Source organism: Opisthocomus hoazin, chromosome 21 (assembly GCF_030867145.1).
Source record: "Opisthocomus hoazin isolate bOpiHoa1 chromosome 21, bOpiHoa1.hap1, whole genome shotgun sequence".
Taxonomy (NCBI): domain Eukaryota; kingdom Metazoa; phylum Chordata; class Aves; order Opisthocomiformes; family Opisthocomidae; genus Opisthocomus; species Opisthocomus hoazin.
The window spans coordinates 10,780,356-10,800,825 of NC_134434.1; the positions used below are offsets into that span (position 1 = coordinate 10,780,356).

The 20,470-nt window shown below is 41.8% G+C and overlaps 2 protein-coding genes across 5 annotated transcripts in view; both read left to right on the forward strand.

Annotated features, from left to right (window-relative positions):
- The first annotated feature begins 484 nt into the window (after positions 1 to 484).
- On the forward strand, positions 485 to 7,520 carry APOH (apolipoprotein H). The gene is made up of 8 exons (XM_009938400.2): positions 485 to 590; positions 1,662 to 1,838; positions 2,448 to 2,544; positions 3,944 to 4,020; positions 4,598 to 4,786; positions 5,390 to 5,569; positions 6,057 to 6,254; positions 7,122 to 7,520. Exons 1-8 carry the CDS (start codon positions 527 to 529, stop codon positions 7,190 to 7,192), a joined length of 1,053 nt encoding a protein of 350 aa, XP_009936702.2. The 5' UTR covers positions 485 to 526; the 3' UTR covers positions 7,193 to 7,520.
- A 4,762-nt stretch (positions 7,521 to 12,282) lies between these two features.
- CEP112 (centrosomal protein 112) overlaps positions 12,283 to 20,470 on the forward strand; it is a 206,325-nt gene continuing 198,137 nt past the window's right edge. For 3 of the 4 annotated variants that reach the window (XR_012766024.1, XM_075441161.1, XM_075441163.1), the window contains exons 1-4: positions 12,283 to 12,429; positions 13,396 to 13,516; positions 14,485 to 14,675; positions 15,449 to 15,615. Coding sequence is in view for 3 of the 4 variants with exons in the window: in XM_075441161.1 (XP_075297276.1) it covers positions 13,417 to 13,516; positions 14,485 to 14,675; positions 15,449 to 15,615 (458 nt within the window). In the remaining variant the exon portion in view is untranslated. Of the gene's footprint in view, positions 12,430 to 13,395; positions 13,517 to 14,484; positions 14,676 to 15,448; positions 15,616 to 20,470 lie in introns of those variants that run through there. The other variant, XM_075441162.1, reaches the window with a different exon arrangement.

Here is a 20,470-nt window from a genome sequence, read left to right on the forward strand (position 1 = left end):
GTAAACTGGCACGAGGTCGGTATCATCACTGGAGGCATACGATAACACCAATGTCACTCCAACACTCTTCATTTTGCCTTAAAAGGATTTTGTTATAACTGTTGGGGCTCTTTGGTACACAGAAATGCGCACCCTCGAGTGACAAACAAAAGCTTCTCAGTGACAGTTCTATTATTTGATCCAATATCATATTCCAAACATCCTCGTCCTCTAAAAATGCTGAGAAGATAATATTGTTTCTTCAAAAACATCGGTCCCAACAGGAGATGCTCTGCAGAAACAACTGGAGAGGAGATGTTTCCAGCGGAGATCGCTATCTGAATTCCTGCATTATGTACTAACCCAACATGTGATGGTTGTTTCATCCTCTATTACAAGCAACACAAGGACCCTTTTATCTTCTGTTTACTAGGATGGGAATAAACACAAAGAGTTAATATGTAACCATGCTTTTGAGGGTGCCTTTATTTTTAAGGGAAGGGACACTGGACCGAGGGTGACTGGGGAAGCCTGTGGACCGGCAGCAATGCACTCCCTGGCACTGGCTGCGTGCATAGTCGCTCTGAGCCACTGCGCTCTTGCAGGCAAAGGTAAGCGTCTTCCACTTTCTGACAGCCAACGCTATCCTGAAGGGTGACTGGGGGAAGCTGGAAACAGCAACAGGATTTTAAAGCCTTTCTGGTCAAGCATTTCGAATGGGAGTTTTCTCTGAAAGCTATTTCCTCTCTCATTCCCCCTTCCATTCCTGGCTCTGTCTCTTCCTACGGCAAGGTGAGCTGCTGTATACAAACGTATAAAATGGAGGAAACCATGGTCCCTCTGCGCAGCTCCCCGCTCTCCTCGCTTTCCCCTTGCTGCGGGGGCTGCCTGCACGGCTCCCGCCTCGCTTTCCTCCTCCTTTCCCCCACGCCAAGGGCTCTGGGCACTGTTTCATGTCTGCTCTCCCTCTGTTTGCTGCACATTTCTACCGCACGAGCTTTGTGTTCCCCTGTTCTCTCCCCGCAATCTCAGCAGGAGCCTCCCTTCGTGTCCTTCGCAGGAGCGCGGTCTGCACCCTCCATTCCTCCCTCGCTGCTCCCCTCCTGTTCTCACTCTCTGGGTGATGAGTTGTTCACGCTGTCAACATGTTGAAGTGGTTTTGGAATCAGAATGTCTAATGTAACAGAGTGTTTGCCCCACTGAACAGAAACACTGGGGAAACCAGAGAAAAATAAATTTAATTTAAAAAATAAAAAATCTAATTTCAGGCTGACTCCACAAAACTAATTTGGAATAAAAATTAAATGCATTAGTTGCCTTCTAAGTCCTTGTCACCCTCTCTTGTCCCAAATAAATTACCAAAGTTGACTCACTTTGTAGAACACCTTGATAAATCTATTGTGAAGCAAAAGCAAGATTTAGTAAGAAAAAGTGACACAAAACCTAACTGGGGCCATTGATGGAGCTGCTGAGGAGAAGAGGAAGAACTTTTTTTCCTGGCTGATCCTTACAGCCGCCGCCAGCTGCCTCAGCCAGCAGCGCACCGACAGCTTGCAGCAGGACTGTTAGCTCAGTGCAGCGCTACAGGTGCTGCGAACACACAAACTGGCCCTTCCAGCGGAGAAATAAAACCAGCTTCGACTTTCTGCCTGATTTCTTGTGAAGTGTCTCCTTTCCTCCAGTCTGTCCCAGGCCACCAGAAGTGCTGTTTGCCACAATCGATGTAAACAAAAGCGTGTATGAAGTGGGCGAGCAAATCGAATATACCTGCAGGCCGGGGTTCGTCCCCAACAACGGGCAAAGGAAGTACACCTGCCTCCCGACGGGCAAGTGGCCTCTCAACACGCTCTTATGCCTACGTAAGTAAACCAAAGTCAGCCCTACGCCTAGATTTTGTGCCATGCATTGATCTGGAAAGGACCTCTTATAGGCCGCGTGAGCAATCGGATATTTTTAAACTGACATACTTCTGTTCTCCCACTGTTCTTCCCTTCTTTGTTGGAAAACGGCTGGCTGTGGGGGAGAAGGGGGGGCAAATAGCAGGGGAAGGATCTTCCCATACATTTCCCACGCTTTCTCTTAAGCCTCTGCTCTTGGATGGTGATAGAGATTGGACCTAGACAAGGCGAACCTTAATCTGACTCAGCCCAGCAGTGCTTATGCTCTAATAACGCACACTGCTTGGTAACACCTGCATTTATTGTATCCCTCATTGCTCATTTTTATCACCTCCTTGCATAGAAGTTATTTTCCTCAGACAATCAAATGCTAAAAATTATTTAATCACAAAAACTTTAAAACTACTGTATTCTGATTAAAATGTAGAACAGCTAGACTTAGGAAATGTAGTACACAGGAGTGGAGAAACAGGAAAGACACCAGGACCCCTCAACGATCTACTCATTTCCTTTATCCTAGCTTCATATTTCATGAAATAATAGTATCCTTTTCTTATCTGTAATTAACAGCACAGAGATGTCCCAGGCCTGAACCCTTGCAGCATGGAAAAATTGATTCTGTAGACCTCCACTATCAGAGTTCTATAAGTTTTTCATGTGAACCAGGGTAAGCGTTCCATTCCTCATGCTGTTAAATAAATAACATAGATCACAATATCACATTCTAGTATCATCTGCGGCAGTATTGCAAGCCAGAGAACTTAGAAAACTGCCCATAAAACCCCACCTACACTTCAGAAACTGGGGGGGGAAGCATATTTGGAGATCTTCTTCTGTTCAGTCTTGGCTAGAACATCCTGGAGCTTTGCTGCTCCAAAGCAATGTCTCAGAGATACGGAAACCATCAAAATAGCAGAGGTTTTATGCAAAGATTTATTCTGGACTGCTTCCCCCTGCTTTTTAAATCCTCTTATTGCATCATGAGATGAAATCCTACAGCAGAGAGAAGATAATCTCCATCTCAGTTGTTATGCTGTTAGGCTCTGGAGACTGAAAATTTTGTTTCTTTGCCTTTCTGAGCTCAGTGAATGAAAACATGAGGTTAATCCTAATTTGGTCCCTGGGGCAAGAACATTTTTACTCAAGGCTGCTTGCCACTTTTTGAAATGAGAACACATTTAAAGAAAATGTTTCTGGTAAATGCAGGGAAATATTTGATAGTAGCACGCAGTTCCTTTTATTTGGGTAACTAATTAATAAACAGCTCTTACCTGGGAAGGTCATAGGTGAGACATAGCTTAGTGTTCACTGAAAAGCATCATCAGCCTCAGCTACCTCCCTCTTCCACAAAACAGGAGCAAGATAAGGAATAAATAAATTCAGCTATGACACCCAATATAGCAATGGGACTTGATTTAATTTTGCTAATTATAATTCACTGGTTTTGAGCTGTGTGATATTGAAATGCTAGATAAACGATGCTCATTTCTTTAAAACTCAGAGTAAATGCGAATAAAATAAGTACAGAGGATGGGAGAGAAGCATTTAGAGTGCATATGGAAACTAAATTGGGCTATCTGGCATTAGAATAAAATAATGCACCTCAGTGACTTTAGCTCGTAAGAGCTCTGTGTTCTTTGCAATAGTTAGATCCTACTTGCCATAATTAGCTAGGAACTCCTCCCAAGAAACCATAACATTCACATTAGCAGTCACAGATCAATGCTCACTACTTATATATATCCACGGCATTAATCAGTTGCACAAACTAATATATAAGATAGAATATATAGTTAAAAAGGCAAAGTATCTTTTTGTATCAAGCCTTTTGTCTGAATACCTGCATTACTTGAATACCAACAATTTTTGGTATTCAATCTAAACTTCCTTTGAGGGCAGTAAGTGCTAGAACTAGAGCAGGATTTCAGAACTGGACTCTTAACTCTGTTTATGAGAAGAGGTCATCTCTCCATTTCCACGAGAAATGGAATCTTTCTCGCAAAGAACAACTTGATTCTTCCCCGTGTTCGTTAAGCTTTTTGATAACCAGGTCTTTTTGTTTTCAGTTACAACCTCATTGGGACAAGAACAAGCCAATGCATGGCAGATGGAAAGTGGAGCGGAACTTTCCCACAGTGTCAACGTACGTGTTTAAATACTGAAGAACCACTCTACCCCCACCCTTCCACAGAAAGCTTCCTTTACCTTGCTCAGAATTACATATGCTCTCCTTCAGAGGCCTCCTATAGTGCTGTGCACAAAATGGTTAGGAAAAATCAAGAACCCTGTATGTTTGGTTTTAGATGTGTGGATTCTGGTTCTAGAGAAATATGATTTAAAGGGCTGTACAAAAGGCCAGGTTCAGGGATGTCATTTAGAGATGAAGGTGAGATGCTTATCCACTTAAATTCATTCGCCCTGCATATAAGAAGGGGATATTGCCATGCCTTTGCAACTGTTACACACGTTTTTGCCATAACCTGTCCTACATAAACACTTTACTGAAAAAGCAGTATCTCGCACAATATTTTCTGAAAAATACAGAAAAAAATCCTGAATTAAACACTCTAAGGCTCCTGAGACTTTCAATCTGAACTCCTTGCTTTGTTGGCTACACTCCCATAAACTGCGATGTGGATTAATTTGGTTACAAGCAGGTTGCTCCTGTGATTCTAGTCATAATTTGATCTTTAATTCCTATGAATGCTGTGTTTTTCTAGCGGTGACTTGTGCACCTCCCTCGCTTTCTGAATTTGGGGTCCTTTCTTACCGTCACTTAAATCCTGGAAATAATTTTAAATTCCTGGACACAATTACTTTTGAATGTGTACCTCCTCTCGCACTTATTGGGAATGAGACAGCTACCTGCACGGCCAACGGGAACTGGAGCAGCATTCCAGAGTGCAAGGGTAAGCAACTTACTTCTATCAACACCTACAAACCCTAGAATTGTATATGTAAAACTACAAGAACAACCTTAAATTTTTCTTTTTACTTTTGTTACTGCGAACATACAGTAGAATTATTCTGACGGTGAGACTCGTGAAAGCAAGGTGATTGCTAACAAGATTGCACGCAACATGGGATTGACAAAATATTTGCTGCAGGTATAAAGGTTATATAAACAAAACCTGCTAAATGTAGTTCACAGCGGGGAATCAGAGCCTGGCCTCCGGACCGCAGCACACATTTTGGTCTACTAAGTGCTAGGATTAATCTAAGAAATAGACAACCTTACCCTTAGTCCTAAGAACGTCACCGGTTTCAGTGAAACTGTGCCACATTTAAGTAGTTTCTTGATAGAACCACAGATTGCAATAGATGTGTATTTAAAGCAAGTAAGATTTATTTACTGGGTTTGTTTTTTTTTACAGTCTTTCCTCTGGCTATGTTTTCCTGTGCAAGGGGTTGAAATGAATCACCGTGAAAGATTTAGGTGTTTTTAAAAGTATACAGTGTGTCTTTTAGACCCGCAACACTGATAAAGCTTTGGTTTTATTTTTGTACCGCAGTTGTTGTATGCCCCACTCCAAGTGGAATAGAAAATGGATTCCTAGAGTTTGCTGTTCGTAGAACATATCACTACAACGAAAGCGTCAGCTTTGGCTGCCAGGCCAGCTACGTGCTGGACGGACCTAAGCATTCCCGGTGTGAAAAGACTGGAAACTGGTCCACAAAGCCAACCTGTAAAGGTACACACACACTATCTCTTAGAAACCACGTGTCAAATTGAATTTTCCTAACAGACCACTACTCTGATTGCTAACCATTACGCCTTTGTGCAAGAGCTGTCCTCAAAAGAAAACCAAAACTGTAATGCAAAGGCTGTGATAACCCAAGACCACTCCCATCACGTATGACAAGATGTATTTGAATCAACTTCAATAATCAGCCATGTAACTTTATTTTGTCTAACCATTTCATCTCCTCTTCCTACTTAATATAATTAGAAATTTTACTGAGCCTGGATTTTCACTGGAAACTTTTGACCCTATAGTTACGGGTCTAAATTTCTTCAGCATTGTAATACCAGTGGAAGTACTATATCTGTGTGGGACACATTATTTTTCATTCCCAAATGTCACTTGTACAGATTGCTGATGGGATCTAATCTACCCACTTTTCAAAACAGAGTTCTAATTATCCTTACGTGTTACTTATAACTGGACTGTTTTACAGGACCATGTAAAATACCAGTTAAGAAAGCTGTAGTATTATATAACGGTGAGAAGAAAAGAGTTCAGAATGACCTTAAGGCAGGCATTCAGCATGGTGAAACTATATCCTTCTTCTGCAAGAACAAAGAAAAATCCTGTGCCTACACAGTAGCTGCGCCATGTGTGGATGGCAACCTCACTGTTCCCGACTGTTTCAAAGGTACGAGCTAGGCTAATCATAAAACTGCTTCTGCTGGTGGAGTATCACGCACTTTAGCCCGGGGGCAAGGTCGTAACTCATCCTCCAGCCCTATTTGACTGGCTAATTCATCCGCCTTGTACCAAACTTACTGGGTATTTAGGAAGAAACGGTCTGAGAGAAGGAGAGAATGCACAGCAAGACTTCTGGATACATCAGAGCCCTGCTTTAATCCCTGTTCCATTTTTGGAAGATGTTATTTAGAGTTGGCCTAGCCCAAACAAAAGACCACATGTAAAACATTCTGGGATTTCAGGAATCCTTGGATCAGCGTCTTCTACAGGGGTAAAGAGCCTGAACACTGCTGCAGCCCTGAGAACCTGATGTACTCACTCCCATTCTGGTGAATTATTCCCACATTATGCTGACTGGTAACACACTGGTTCTGGCTCCAGACCGAGTGCTAAAAAGCAGCTGACAGTTGTAGTCAGGAATTGATACCGGAGGAGCTGGTTCACAGGCACACAGGTTTTTAGAATAAATAAACAGACTAAATACTGACATTTGTTAACAAGAGGAAATGCTTTGCATTTGTTTTATCAATATCCCTTGCACAGAATATTCCTTCTAAGTTTTATTTTCATTTGTAAGTGAAGGAAAAAATACAGCCTACACATGATGAAAATACCTTTCTTCACATTTGGCTTGGCTTCTGGTGGATGTAGCTTAGCTTTCATTAAAATAGAAATTAAAATAGTGTGTTTCTTCTAGCGCTTTTACTACGATGCAAAGATCGATTGCTCACCTAGCAGGGTCCAGGAGATACTGTTTTCAGCTATCACATTTCAAGAACTTAACTTCAAGATCTTAACTTCTTGTTCTCAACAGAACGTGGCTTTTTTTCAAGTCTTGTGAAGAAGGACCCCTCAGACATGAAACCATGTGAAGAACAAGCATGATCAGAGAAGTAATACAGTACTAAATCTCTGCCTTACTGAGACAAAACATTATATATGAGAGGAAAACTTAGGTCCCGTGAGTGTACACCTTCCAGGTGAGCTCCGGACTCCCTGCGAACGCAGACTCAGCTGTTTTCCCTACCACCCTCCCTACCAGCCTCTTTCCCGAGCTATGACACATTATTCAGCCATTAACTTCCATTCTCTTTTCTCTGCCTTCCTCAAAATCCCCGCAATACTATTTCTCTCTCTGTGTTTCCAACATCTATGCAAGTGTAAATGACTTTCTCAATAGCAGTCCCTTTACAATAAAATAATTTTCAGCCAACAGTGTGTTCTTCTTTTATATTACATAATTATCAATCAAATCCCTTAGCTCTTCACTGATCTATACAGAAAGGCCTTCATTACTAGTAATTAGCTGGGTTCTGATTCCATTACTGCTCCCCTGTGATAGAGAGTAGACCTTTAATTATAGATAGACAGAGGGTCATCAGCCTAGGATTTTCCAGAATTTACGTAAGTAGAAAGACTGAGCTTTCCAGATCAGTTTAGAAGCCAAGTATCCAACCATGGTTTAAATATCGATAAGGTCAGATCAAGGGTTCTTTTATGCTTTTAAAAAAATTTGCTAAAGTCAGTAAGACTCTTTATGTTCTTGAGATTCGAACTTCACCTGAAACTGTTATTTTAAACAACTGTTAATTTTTACCACTGTTTCAATCTTATGCAATGTAATTAAATTTTTTTTTTTTTTTAAAAAAAAAGAGAATTGTACACCATTGAGCAATAGAAATGATTTCTGGTCATTAAGTAGCTTTGAAGTAAACCGTAGTTTTAATTTGATACATGATACCGCTAGTTCTAGATTTATGATCCAGCCTGGCATGTTTTGTGCTTATGTCTGTATTTCCGTTCAGAAAAAATATAATTATAACTTCAACATACTAGAAAGTGATAGAGAAATATTTGTTGTACACTTACAATAAATTGTCATGAGTCATGCGTGGTTCACTCTGAAGTATAAAAGCTTTCTCTGTGATTAAAAGCAGAAGCAAGCTACACAGTAAGGAAGCTACTGTAGAACTTTTAAAGGGACTATTTAAAATTACCATCAGACTACTTGTAAGACGCTACAGCTACCATTAAAAAACTCTGAACGTACTCTAATTATCTGTTTTGCTTTTTATTTTTGAAGGCTATACTTGAATATTTTAATAGTATGACTGATATAGTTTGTTTTTATACTTCCTATTTTTAAGGAGAGATTGAGGCAGCTATTATGAAGTATTTAATATTTTGTACTCATCAGCCATTTAATTCTCTAACATAGACAAGTTCACGCTAGCCACTGAAGAGGATACCTCGTTGGTACAACATGCACTGTGTTTTGGTTCCTAACATGTTTAAGTGGGATCCTTGAATGACATTTGACTTAGAGGCCAAGATGTTCATAACTACTTTTGACACACATAGATCAGCTGGCAGGAACCTATCTGTTTGGAAATCTAGTCTAAACTTAGTGTGGATACACCTCTGGGATCGGGATGTTCGGGACGGTAGCTGAGATACCAAGCACAGTTTAATATTAACTTGTGTTTCACAGCAAAACACTGTGGCGTAAGTAAAGTTAGCATTCACTGCCACAGAAATGCTACTTTTCCCTGAAATGATCTGTATTTTTCAAAAAAAAGTTGCCCCAGGAACTTTCTTTTTTTTATAAGCAAATCTTCCCAGTTCTACTTACCCGTGCGGCAGGACAACAACTGATCCTGTCAGCTGGCCCTGCTTCCTAGCTGGATATGCAGCATTTGAATATTTTAAAGAATCACCCTTAGGAGCCAACGTTCGTATGCCAAATTTATTATCTAGTCTCCTGAAGCAAGAGGAGGGAGAAAAAAATCTGTGACCTAGTAAGTCTTTGAAGTAGAGCATTGTTTGGGAATCACAACTTTTAAGACATGAAAGGTTTTCTTAGAAGGTCTGAAAAATAATGTGTTGCAACGAGAGGCGTTCCAAAGGCTGGTACGAGTGAGTGAAACCTGCCTGGTTTTCTTAAAGATGTTTGGAAGAATGCCTTAAGCTGTGCTCATGCTCCTTGTGGCAACCTGCTGAGACAGTTGCAGAGATAAGAGAACATGGTAAAATGAGATAAAAAAAACAGTACTGAATGTGTTTTACTTAAATTATTTTTGCAATTCGAACATTCCGGTTGGGACATCTGTGTGCTCCATGACGGTGTATCTATAGTGATTTTCTCTGGAGGGTCAGAGCATGTCAGTGCCCATCATGTCCAGGCTGCAGCTTTGGCTGGAGACAAGACCTCAGTCATTTCTTGAGTCTTTAGATTTTCTTTCTGTTTTGGGCAGAAGTTATGCACTTGTCAAACCAATGCAGTCAGGCTTCAACCTCTCTGGCCACCCTGCTCTGCGCTGATAAGCAGACCCAGAAACCGGATCTGCTCTCTCAGGGAATTTGTCCTGGAATACTGGTCGCAATTTCATCGGTTCTGCTCTGCCTCATGCTCTTTTTCACCATACAGCAGCAAATTCAGATTTTCAAAATATTATGTGATGAGAATGACAGAGATATATTCAAGTCAGAAGGCAATCTGCAGAAGCATATCTATGAACAACATACAAAAAAGTTGGCTTAGAAACTCCAACCCTTTTCAGCTGCCAAAAAGCAGATTTGCAAAGCTGGACAGAAATGCAAACCTCACCATATCACCTGGCCAACACGCTGATGCACCGCCCTTGGCAAACCTCCCTGGGGAGAGTCACCTTGTTAAGTCCATTCAGCCTTCCACACTTGACCGACGCACAAAACCGCTGTCTGTCCCCTGCGATTTGGACTGACTCGAACCAATTGATTTCCTAACGATTACAAAATTCCTCTGAGAAATCTGGGTATCTTACACAGTGATTCAGAGGTAAAAAGTTGGGCAATCAGCTCTTTGAGCAAGTCAGCCACCCAGTAGTCTCACTGTGCTGCAAGAGTCTACCACTATTTTCAAACAGATTAAAAGTAATCCTACCTTCAAAAATATATTAAATAACAACTATTTTAAATTTGGACTTTAAAGTTAATAAATAATCTTTGGAATTCTACCATGGATAAAATACTCCACCACGGATTTTTGTGCTGCTTCCATGCAAATATTAATTTAAGGAGCTATGTACAAGCTGAGTAGGCGACCAACGAAGCCATTGTAGCTATCACCGAGCAAGCCCCAATGCAGAATCATTCCTGCTGAAGACTGAGAAATCAAAGAAAACAGCCACTTTTCTACCATACATTTAAGAAATTGTTTGATGTATATGTGCATGTGAATCAAGCTTAGAAGAGCTGGAGTTTACTCACTGAAGATAAAAGCACTTCAGATAATACACACGCAGGAGGGCCAATGGCAGATTTTGGGGAAAGACGAATAAATGAATCAGAGGTCAGATTTTTTTTTTTTTTTTTTATAATCATACACACAATAATTTCATTGACTCGGGAAGAGACTTGAAGAGCTGCGAGGACTTCAGGAGTTCCATAATTCTTCTGGATTAATCAATGGTCTTCTTGATATGGCTACAAAACAGCAAGTGTAACCTATGTCTTTTGTGCAGAAATACCAGACACGCCCTTTTAAATGTTTCTATTCCACAACACCCCCTCATTTTCTCTGTCTTTGGGATAGGACATAAACAACCCACGAAACATGACTGATATTGAGCATGTTCAACGTTTTGCAGTGGACTCAGAATCACTCTTTAGTCTACAAGGATACACTGGAACAAATTTTACTTAAAAATACTAAGAAACTGTGGATGAAATCGGCTCTGTAATTATTCAGCCTGCATCTGCAATTTCAGTCTCATTTTATCTGCTCATGTTTCTGGCACTCACTACAGAGCTACAAAAACATTACTCAAAAGCTGTTTCTGATTTATTGACCTTTAATTTCAGAGTGGCACATATTTTTTCACTCAGCTTTGAGTGGAAACAATTTTTTTTCCCCAATACTGACAGTAATGAAGATATAACACAGCCAATACCCAACCAGCAGCAATTAAAATGAAACAACACACCCCAAACACCCCAGAGTTATCTCCCACCTCTCCCGCACCCTCACTTTCCCAGCTCGGGCCCTCCTGCACACCGAGAGCCATTCCGGCAGCTCCCGCTCCTGCCTCGGGCTCAGCTGGGCCCTCTCGAGGGTTTTACCGGGCCTGCATGGCCGAGTGTATAATCATAGAATCGTTTGGGTTGGAAAAGACCTCCAAGATCCTCAAGTCCAACCGCCAACCCATCACCACCTCCTAAACCATGTCCCGAAGTGCCACATCCACACGGTTTGCGAACACCTCCAGGGATGGGGACTCCACCACTGCCCTGAACAGCCTGTGCCAATGCCTGACCGCTCTTTCAGGAAAGAAACTTTTCCCAATATCCAATTTGCACCTGCCCTGATGCAACTTGAGGCCATTGCTTCTCGTCCTGTCGCTGGTTACCTGGGAGAAGAGACCAACACCCCCTCACTGCACCCTCCTGTCAGGGAGCTGTAGAGAGCGATAAAGTCCCCCCTCAGCCTCCTCTTCCCCAGACCGAACAGCCCCAGCTCCCTCAGCCGCTCCCCATCGGACTTGTTCCCCAGCCCGCTCCCCAGCCTCGCTGCCCTGCTCTGGACACGCTCCAGCCCCTCCACGTCCCGCCTGCGGCCAGGGGCCCAGCACCGCACACAGCACTCGAGGCTCAGCCGCCCACGGGCGCCCGGGACGCGGGGCAGAGCCCGGCGCGCGGGCGCGGCCGGGACAGCCGCTGCTGCCGCAGGCGCGGTGACGTTAATCGCTTCGGGCAGTGATTAACGATGGCGGGCAGCGACTGCCTTCCCGCGGTGCAACCGGACCGGCTCCCACGCACAGCTCTACCCCCTCCAGCCCAAGAGCTTTTTCCGTACCGGCTTCTGGGCGGGAGCGACTCCCCCAGAGCGAACCGCTCCCCTCAGAGCTCCCCCTCCCCGCCCCGCGCCCGCCGGGCCCGGCCGTCGCCGCGGAAACGGAAGCGCGCGGGGCCGGCGGGGGCCGCCGGGAGCGGGGGAGGGCTCGGTTTGAACCGTTGGCCGCTCGGCCGGGCCGGCTCCGCGCGGGGCGGCCTCTCCCCCGCCCAGGGGGGCCGGGACCCGCCGGCCCGGCTCGGCTCGGCCCCCCCTCCACCCCGGGGCCAGGCCTGGCGCTGCGGAGAGTGAGGTAAAGGCGGGCCCGGGGGCTGCCCCGCCGGGGCGTGGGGGTCGGTTTGTGGCATCAAGTCCCGCGGACTCCATCGCGGCAGCGGGGTCGTTGGCTGCGGTAACGCGCTGCGAACCAGCCCCGGGGCTCCCGGGAAGCGGCTCGGTGGAGCCCCGGGGGAAGGGAAGCCACGAACCGCTGCTTTGGGCCCCGCGGGGAGGCCGCGCCGGGGGTGACGGGGTCTGTCCGCAGGGAGAGGCCCCAGGGGCTCCAGCCGCTGCCTGCCGAGCTCCGCTGGCGGGGCAGCGCCCGGAGGAGCTGTGGCTGCCGCCTCCCTGGCCGGGTCCCAGGCCGGGCTGGACGGGCTGGGAGCCGCCTGCGCTGGTGCAAAGGGTCGTGGGCCGAGGCGATCTGTGGGGTCCCTTCCAACGCAGAGCGTTCTGCCGTTCTATAAAGGTGCTGACTGCAAGCTCCAACGTGCAAAGAAGGTGCCTGCTTCAGCTGGGGAATTGAGAACAGGAGATCTGGCAGAAGAGCACTTGTTTGGCTGTCTTTTCAATACTTCTTCATTAAAAACGAGTTCTGGCAACATTTGGTGGTTCTGCTGCTTTTAACTCATGGGTTTATTTGCTGGTTTTCCTCCTTTTTTTCCCCTTAAAAAGAATACTAATTCTAAGGAAGAAGAACTTACGAATGTGGCTATGACAAATTCATTGAGGTGTTTTGTACAAGTTGTGTGTAATTGAATACATTTTTGTGTGGTTGACTATTCATTTTCAAACCTAAACAAACGTTCTTGTAGATTACATTGAATATCTGTTGTTTCCAGAGAATCACTCTTGGTTTTGCGTTTATTTGAACATAACAAAGTATTTACTTTCATTTTCCACAGTTTCAGAGCATGTCTTTGTATAGCCTAGGATGTACAGAGACTAAAGTACAGTGGTATATTTGAACTTTTCTGCTTCACTGTGAATAATTTTGCAGGTTACTTCGTGTTTTTTCAAAATGAACAGTGAAGAGGAAATATGGGAAAAACTAGATGCGGAATTTGATCACTGTGTTGTGGATATGAAGCCTCATGTTCTAAAACTACAGCTTAGGTCAGGTAAATATGGTAAAATATGCATATGCAGAAATGGTAATAACAGCATTCTAGGTTACTGGTAATTATTATGTGTGCTTGTATCTCTTGCTTTAACCAGACGCTTAAAGTCTGATGTAACAAGGCACTGTTTTGAGGGGGGAGTTGCGCAACTTTGAAAGTTGGATTTTGTAGGTTCCTATTGCTATTGTTTGAGCTTATCTGTCTTATCTTGGCAATGGAAATGTGCTTTTGCATAAATACATTAACTACTCTTTTTAAAAAATTAATTCAGTAGAAACTAAGAGCTTCTAAAAGGCATTGGTTTTGAGATTACATTTTAAAAATTGCAAGTATTTTTTAGAGATAAGATTTTTAAAAATTGCCTTAGGCGTGTGGAATAATATAAACATTAATTAATAAATGGTGTTTTATAAATCTAATGATTAGAACAAACTGGTTACTATTAGACGAATGAATCCTACAAATTAAGACCCTGCTTTGTAAATGTTTAATGAAATGAATAGTTTCATCATCTGGTAGCAAAGCTTGTGTAAATAGGGGTTTTTAAAACAAATGAAGATTTATTGCGTATTTGAAATATTAACACTCATGCAAGCTGGATGTTGTAGTTAGAGGCAGCTCTTGCCTTCAGTTCAGAATTCCTGGTGACTTAAGTGGTCCATGCTTATTAGAGATTGATTCTGAATGTGCTGTTTCTAAAAGTCATGTAAACTTCTAGTAGATGTGAATTTATGGAAAGTATTTCAGGGTGACATAAATTTGAATTATTGTTAAAGACTTATTTTTTATCTAGATATTCAACCATTTTTTTCATTTGGTTCAGTCATTTGGGGTCTTTTGTTTTGCTTTTAACTTTTGGATAGAAATGGAACATCTACAGAATTTGAGACCCGTAGAGGCTTCTGTTATTTCTATGTGTTTGATGTGCTCTGAAAAATGTATAGTGATTATATGTATCTGTATTTTAGAACGACAAAGATGTGCGCTATGGATTAAAAAACTATGCGAACCCTCAGGAGCGGGCACAGGAATAGCAGGAAGGAAGAATCGGAACCTTTATGCAAAACTTTTGCTCCACATGCTGAAGCGAGGGGTGCTGGAAGGCCCTTTTACACATAAACCAGAACCAGGAATACTGAAAACTTTGCCTTCATACATGGTAGGCGTAACTTCTTTACAAGACAAACTGGATTAAATATATTCTGAAAATACTTTTAAGTCTTCTTGGCATAAATTTGAAAAACAATTCTGAATGAATTGAATGGAATTATATGTGGTAAATACAGCATTTGTGCGTATCTTGTAATTGGTGTTGGAAAAATCGGTTTGCAGACCTTATGAGACCTGTTTCTTCTTCAAAATTCAGTTTCTAAGAAGGCTCATAGAAGTAGGTGTTCGGAAGGAACAGAAAGATCACTTTTGTCTATTGCTTTGAAAGGATGTAATAAAAGACCCTTGAGGCTGTATTTTGTCGTAATCAGCAGATAGTTCTCCTGAAAGGAAAAGTGTGCTTAAATGAGGTGACGCTAGTAGGCTGCCATTCTGGCATTTGCTACACACTTCAGCTACTTAAACTCTATGAAAGAAAAGAGAACAGTATTTCATGTGCATATAGTTAAGCTTGCAGTTTGTTTTCTGAAGACCTGAAGATACTGTGTCAATCATTGGCATCAGCTTTAGTGAGATAATGGTCCTAACTGATTCTAAAATTACCCATACTGAAAGAAGTAAAATACTGGAAAACATTTACACCATTGCCTGTTGTACTAATTTCCGTGGATTGGGAAGGTAATATTTGCACACCTCACTGACTTTACTGGGAAAAGAATTTTTATACTGCAGATATTCCCACAAGAAACAACATTATCGGTGTGGAGAATATATTTCTGTAAATATATTCTGGTGTTGATTTTGCATTTATTTTAATTATAGTCAATTTACTTTGATGAACCAAATTCAAGAAGAGTTCGGAGTAGCAGTCCAGACTGCTTACCTGACTGGGTAATGGGAGAACTAGGAAACAGCGAATCTAAGCATGAGGAATCGTGGAAGATGTCTTCTAAAGAGGAATTGCCTTTAGCAACACCACTTGCATATGGGTAAGATTTCTGTATTTTCTTTTTTCAGTGTTTGATTTATATTTAATAGATGTTTGATTTTATAAGCTCTGTCTGTGAGTTTCAATTTGTATCTATGAATTTATTATACTCCCTCATGAACTCATCTTGATTATAGCATTTGTACTTTACATACAGAAACTCTGGTAGTAGCTTCTGGCTTGATAACTTTTATACTTTTTTTGTTACTGCGTTCCTTCACTATGGCATCTTCTCTGACTTCTTTAAGTCTTCTTCCATGTTGCATAGCTCCATCTTTCCCTTCCTCTTGTTCTCCTTCCCCTTTCAGTTACAGATGCTTAGCATGGAAAATCAATGGGCCAAACTGATAGTTTGAGAAATTTTGCAGCAGCTGAAGAGAGGGCTTTATAGTGATTTGGACTGGTGATTACCGTGGGGTACTCAAATCTTGCACAAAAAGCCTGTTTGCTAAAGTAGAAATAATCACTTTTTTGCACCGTTCTTATCTCTCTAGACATGGTAACATCCTCTGTAGACTTCAAAAGTAGATAATAGCTATTGTTCTGACATTCTGAATACCTATGAAATAAGGTGGTACTCTGGTTATGTTTTTCAGACCTCAGATACTATGGTGGCAAAGCACAGTGGTCACAAGGCAACAGACAGAATTAATACAAAATTATTTAACTGGGAGAGGGAAGCACAGACAAATGTGGGTAGGCAGTAAGGAATAAGTGATGTGGTAAAAGGCTGTATAGTGCAGAAGACTCTCAGGCCAGATTTTTCTTAAAATGGATCAAAACTGCTGTCTCCTTGGAGTTCTTGTACAGTGCTGTTTTCTGAATGCTGATGTGTGGAAACTGGAAAATGGTATTAACTAATGAAGCTGAGGTGCATTAATCTTCACTGTTTCTGTACAGTTCAAAATAGAAGGAACATAAAATAAGCGAGTGAGACAAAATGTGGGGAGAGTAAGTGTCTAATGTTTAAAAAAAAAGAAGTTTTGGTTTAAGGTCATAATGCTGAAAGGAGCTTTTATATCAAACAGTTTTTAGTCACTTTTTTCTACAGAGAGTAGAAATATAAGCAAGCATACAAATGGTAGGTTTAAAGGATGTTCTGTCATTGTGGCTCACAGGTTTTTTTAGAGGAAATGGAATAGTGGCTCCCTACAGATAAGCAAGTTTTGCTGTTCTGTGACAAAGGAAGAAGAGTTAGATGCGTACAAGATAAGAGGGATTTGATCCATCTTTTTGTGAGCAAATTCGTTCTTATTAAGCATTTAGCAGTTTGTCTTGTGTTTCAATATGGCTTCTTTATGAAATAGCAGAATTTCTTTATATTTCCCATAAGCTTTATGAATCTTGGATTACAGAAGGTCGGAGTGGACCGGCTATACTTGTTAAAACTTATGAGGCTAAAAATGAGAGCTGCTGCCTCTGGGGTACTTTGACCTGTTGTTTTGTTCTCTGGTGTGGGGAGGATGGTTTGCAATGACTCCATCCTTGTCTGAACAATCTCTTTCTGAGTTTGATTTAAAATGTATTGATTTATGTCATGCTCTCTACTACAAATACAGGTGCTTTGTTGGTGACTAGCACCCCCTGTGCCTAGATCCTGCATGTTTACCATGAAGATAACACTAATACTTCAGCGATGCTCATTTGCAGCTGTACAGCAGAATCCTGAATATCTGTAGCTGCGCCTTGTTGTGGCAATTTATCAGTCTCCTTTTGTCAGTTTACACGAGCCAGCAAACTTAAGCTGCATCCTTAGTTCCAGTCAGTTGGGTATAGAGCTGTTTACAAAGCAGGTAAAGGGTTGAAATGTATCAGGTTATTCAGGCTCCTTTTCCTGTTGACTTAGAAAAAAGTCTCTGCAGTATTGAAGGTGTGCCAAGCTGGTCAGCTGGCCACTGTTGAAAATCATAGACTTTTTTCCAGTCCTATTTTTTTTGAATCTTAGGTAAATTTTAGTGTAATCTACATTCTGTTCTTAAATATTTACTTATTTTCTAGTTTTTCTTATGCAGTGCAAGTTTGCACTGAATATCAACATCTGTGTTCCCTTTTTTTTTTTTACATGGCTGCATTTTGGTCGTGGTTGGAATTGTCGCTTGTTTGCTCATTTTGAAGTTCAGTTAATGTTTAAACTCTCTGAAATCCTTGGTGAAAAAAAGCAGTCTTAAAGGTAGGGCGTGAATATTATTTGAAACTCAGGAGGCTCTGTATGAGAGGAAGTAAGTGTTTGCTCTACTTCTATATGAAACTTCTAGTTTGGTTTCATTGCGTTATAAATACGCTCTCAAGTTTTGTTTCAGAAGTCTAATGCTTTTTTTATATGTTCGTTTACATTTTTCATAAGTGGTTATCATTAGCTGTTCATTCTTTTTAGACACACTGGTGTTTATGCTATACATCACAGTGCAGAGTCTTGCATTTTTACATTTTTCAGCTGTGATTTGGATAGAAGACAGGTAGGCAGTCTTGCAAGTTACATCTCGTCGATATTGAGTACCATGAGACTTTTTGTCTTATGTGTCCATTAACTGTGTGATTCTAACAGTAATTTAAAAAGTTGTTCTTAGGACTGATGCATCTCCTCTTTGAGTCCTAAAGTGTTAATACGAAGGGGTCTTCTGGTTGCTTACACTCACATGCTCTGATATGAACCTGTGGTTTTGATAGCAGACTTGCGGTTTAAGAAATCAAGGTGGAGAATGGAGAAACTGCCAGCTGTGTTACCGTGTTACTGCTTTAGGCTTGGTGATATAAAGAACTATTGGGAAGAGCTGTCTAGATAATCTCAATTAAAAAAATTAGGTTTGACCTTATGAAAACAAGGAATGCGTTATGCTTTAGAAATGCTTTTTGAGACCTCAGCTAAATCTGTGTTCAGTAGTGTTGTGCTGTGTCAAGATACCCGGCCTAGATCTGATCAGATTGTCTCGGTCGCTGGGAGTAGCACTGTCCTGATGAAGTATCTCTCTGGGTGTTAGAGCAATCAAGCGTATCAGCACACCGCTCTACTGTTAGGCCCGATCTAGCATACTGATGTCTCTACAAGGCCATATTTGGAGCATAAAGATACACCTAATTGCTCCAAATTCCATACTTGCACTTCAGCTGGGGTGTTCTTTGAATGGGATGAGGCAGCACGCTCCTCCCTCTGCATGCAGCTGGTGCTCGTCCCCGTTTGAGGAAGGCTCAGGTACAGTTCTGCACACTCCGTCCCTGGTGTTCTCTTCCATATTTTTTCTCTCTTCTCTACCTGGATTATAGTAGAATATTGGATATCTGACCCCTTTTCTGATTTAGTATCTGAACCTAAGTTTCAGCTTGGTCTGGCAAAGTTTGGTAGGGTGTGAGTGGGGTAGTGAAGCTTTATTTCATTAAATTTTTCTTTTTTGTCCTGTGGGACTGTAGCAATACCTGCATTGGGGTTCAACAGATGGTTCCCAAGGCTCTGGTGAGTTCTCTGGAGACATGTATTGCGTGTTATTTCATGCTAGGGGAAGCAAGTAGATGTGATGGAGTAAGTTACTGGTTTAAAGAAATCTTGAGGTGAAATTTAGGCTTTCCTAATGAGTACTCATACAGAGAATGGAGCTGTGTCTAAGGAAATCTGAATTTGTGTTGGCAATTGGAGTTTTGGCAGCTCTCTAGATTACATAAATTAATCTTCATAGCAATGAGACATGTAAATTAAATGTGTGAGATATGCAGGAAGATATACCGAATGTAAACGTTTCAGCTGTCTGTCTTTGTATTTAGAGTTTTGAATGAGCTGTCAGTGCAAGTAGAGATGCAAAGTACAGAGGATTTCTGGCATCTGCAGTTTGTAGAGAGAGCCGGCAGATGGTGGTGATGTTACGTGATACTCGTCCCTACTCGGGATCTGTGGCAGGAAAACTGGCTCCATAGGCATGGAACGTACGCAGTTGGATGAAAATTTTGCATTCCAGCCATGACTCAGTTCTTACAGATAGACTACCACGTTTTCTCAGGGCAAAATAGGTAATATCAGTGAGAAACGTTTGAGTAATTTTTTGATGTTTATTTATCTCAAGATTCCCTGCTTCAAGGGAAGGAAACAAATGGAGAGGTTCTTTTCATAGTTATTGTTATGAAATATACATACTTCTATGTATGAAGATTTTGACGTTTGTGTAAGAAGTTTTTCGTCTGGCTAAATAATAAGTAGATAGACAAACCTTACTTGGAAACTAGGATGTAAATGAGTAAGACCAAGCCATCTGGTGCTAGAAAGGTGCATCTTTATTTTGAAATGTGATAGCACTGGTTTGAGGAATGTGTAGTTTGAACAGAAACCTGGTTTTTCTGTCTGCGTAGAAAAATTCTACTGTGTGTTTATAGATTATGCCTGAAAAACAGTGTTAAAGGGTTAGTTTGTAGCTGTGCTGTACCAGGAGGAACCAGTGACTTTCCCTTACTTTGTTCCTAGTAGGAAATTATTTACTAATCTCCATGATTAGCAGCAAATTGCTTCCTTCTCCCATGCTAGCTCACTGTTCTGGCTGAAGGAGGAGGTCACAGGGCTGCTGTCAAGACTCTGACCATTCTCCATGCACCTGCTGTGGGAGGAAAAAGAAATAATCTTGTGATTTCTGGAGCCTGACTCATTAGCAGAAGGCTGGAAAAGGGAGTGAACTTTCTTGATATAAGCAAAATTGAGGTCCATCCTTAACAAGTCTTCTCAAATTTTTGTTACTGAATCGGGTGAAGCAACTTCCTTTTCAGTTCCTCTTCAAAACAGCAAATATAGAACTCAGAATACATGTACAATTTCCCCTCCATTTTGTCAGTTTAAAAGTATTACCAGTAACTTGGGTGGTTTGAATATTTATTGGTAGTCC

Bases quoted from the DNA above. Each gene is read 5' to 3' on its own strand.
- APOH (XM_009938400.2), top strand. From the start codon at position 527: ATGCACTCCCTGGCACTGGCTGCGTGCATAGTCGCTCTGAGCCACTGC. The intron at 591-1,661 runs GTAAGCGTCTTC...CCTTTCCTCCAG, and splicing joins CTGCGCTCTTGCAGGCAAAG to TCTGTCCCAGGCCACCAGAA. The intron at 2,545-3,943 runs GTAAGCGTTCCA...TTTTGTTTTCAG, and splicing joins AGTTTTTCATGTGAACCAGG to TTACAACCTCATTGGGACAA.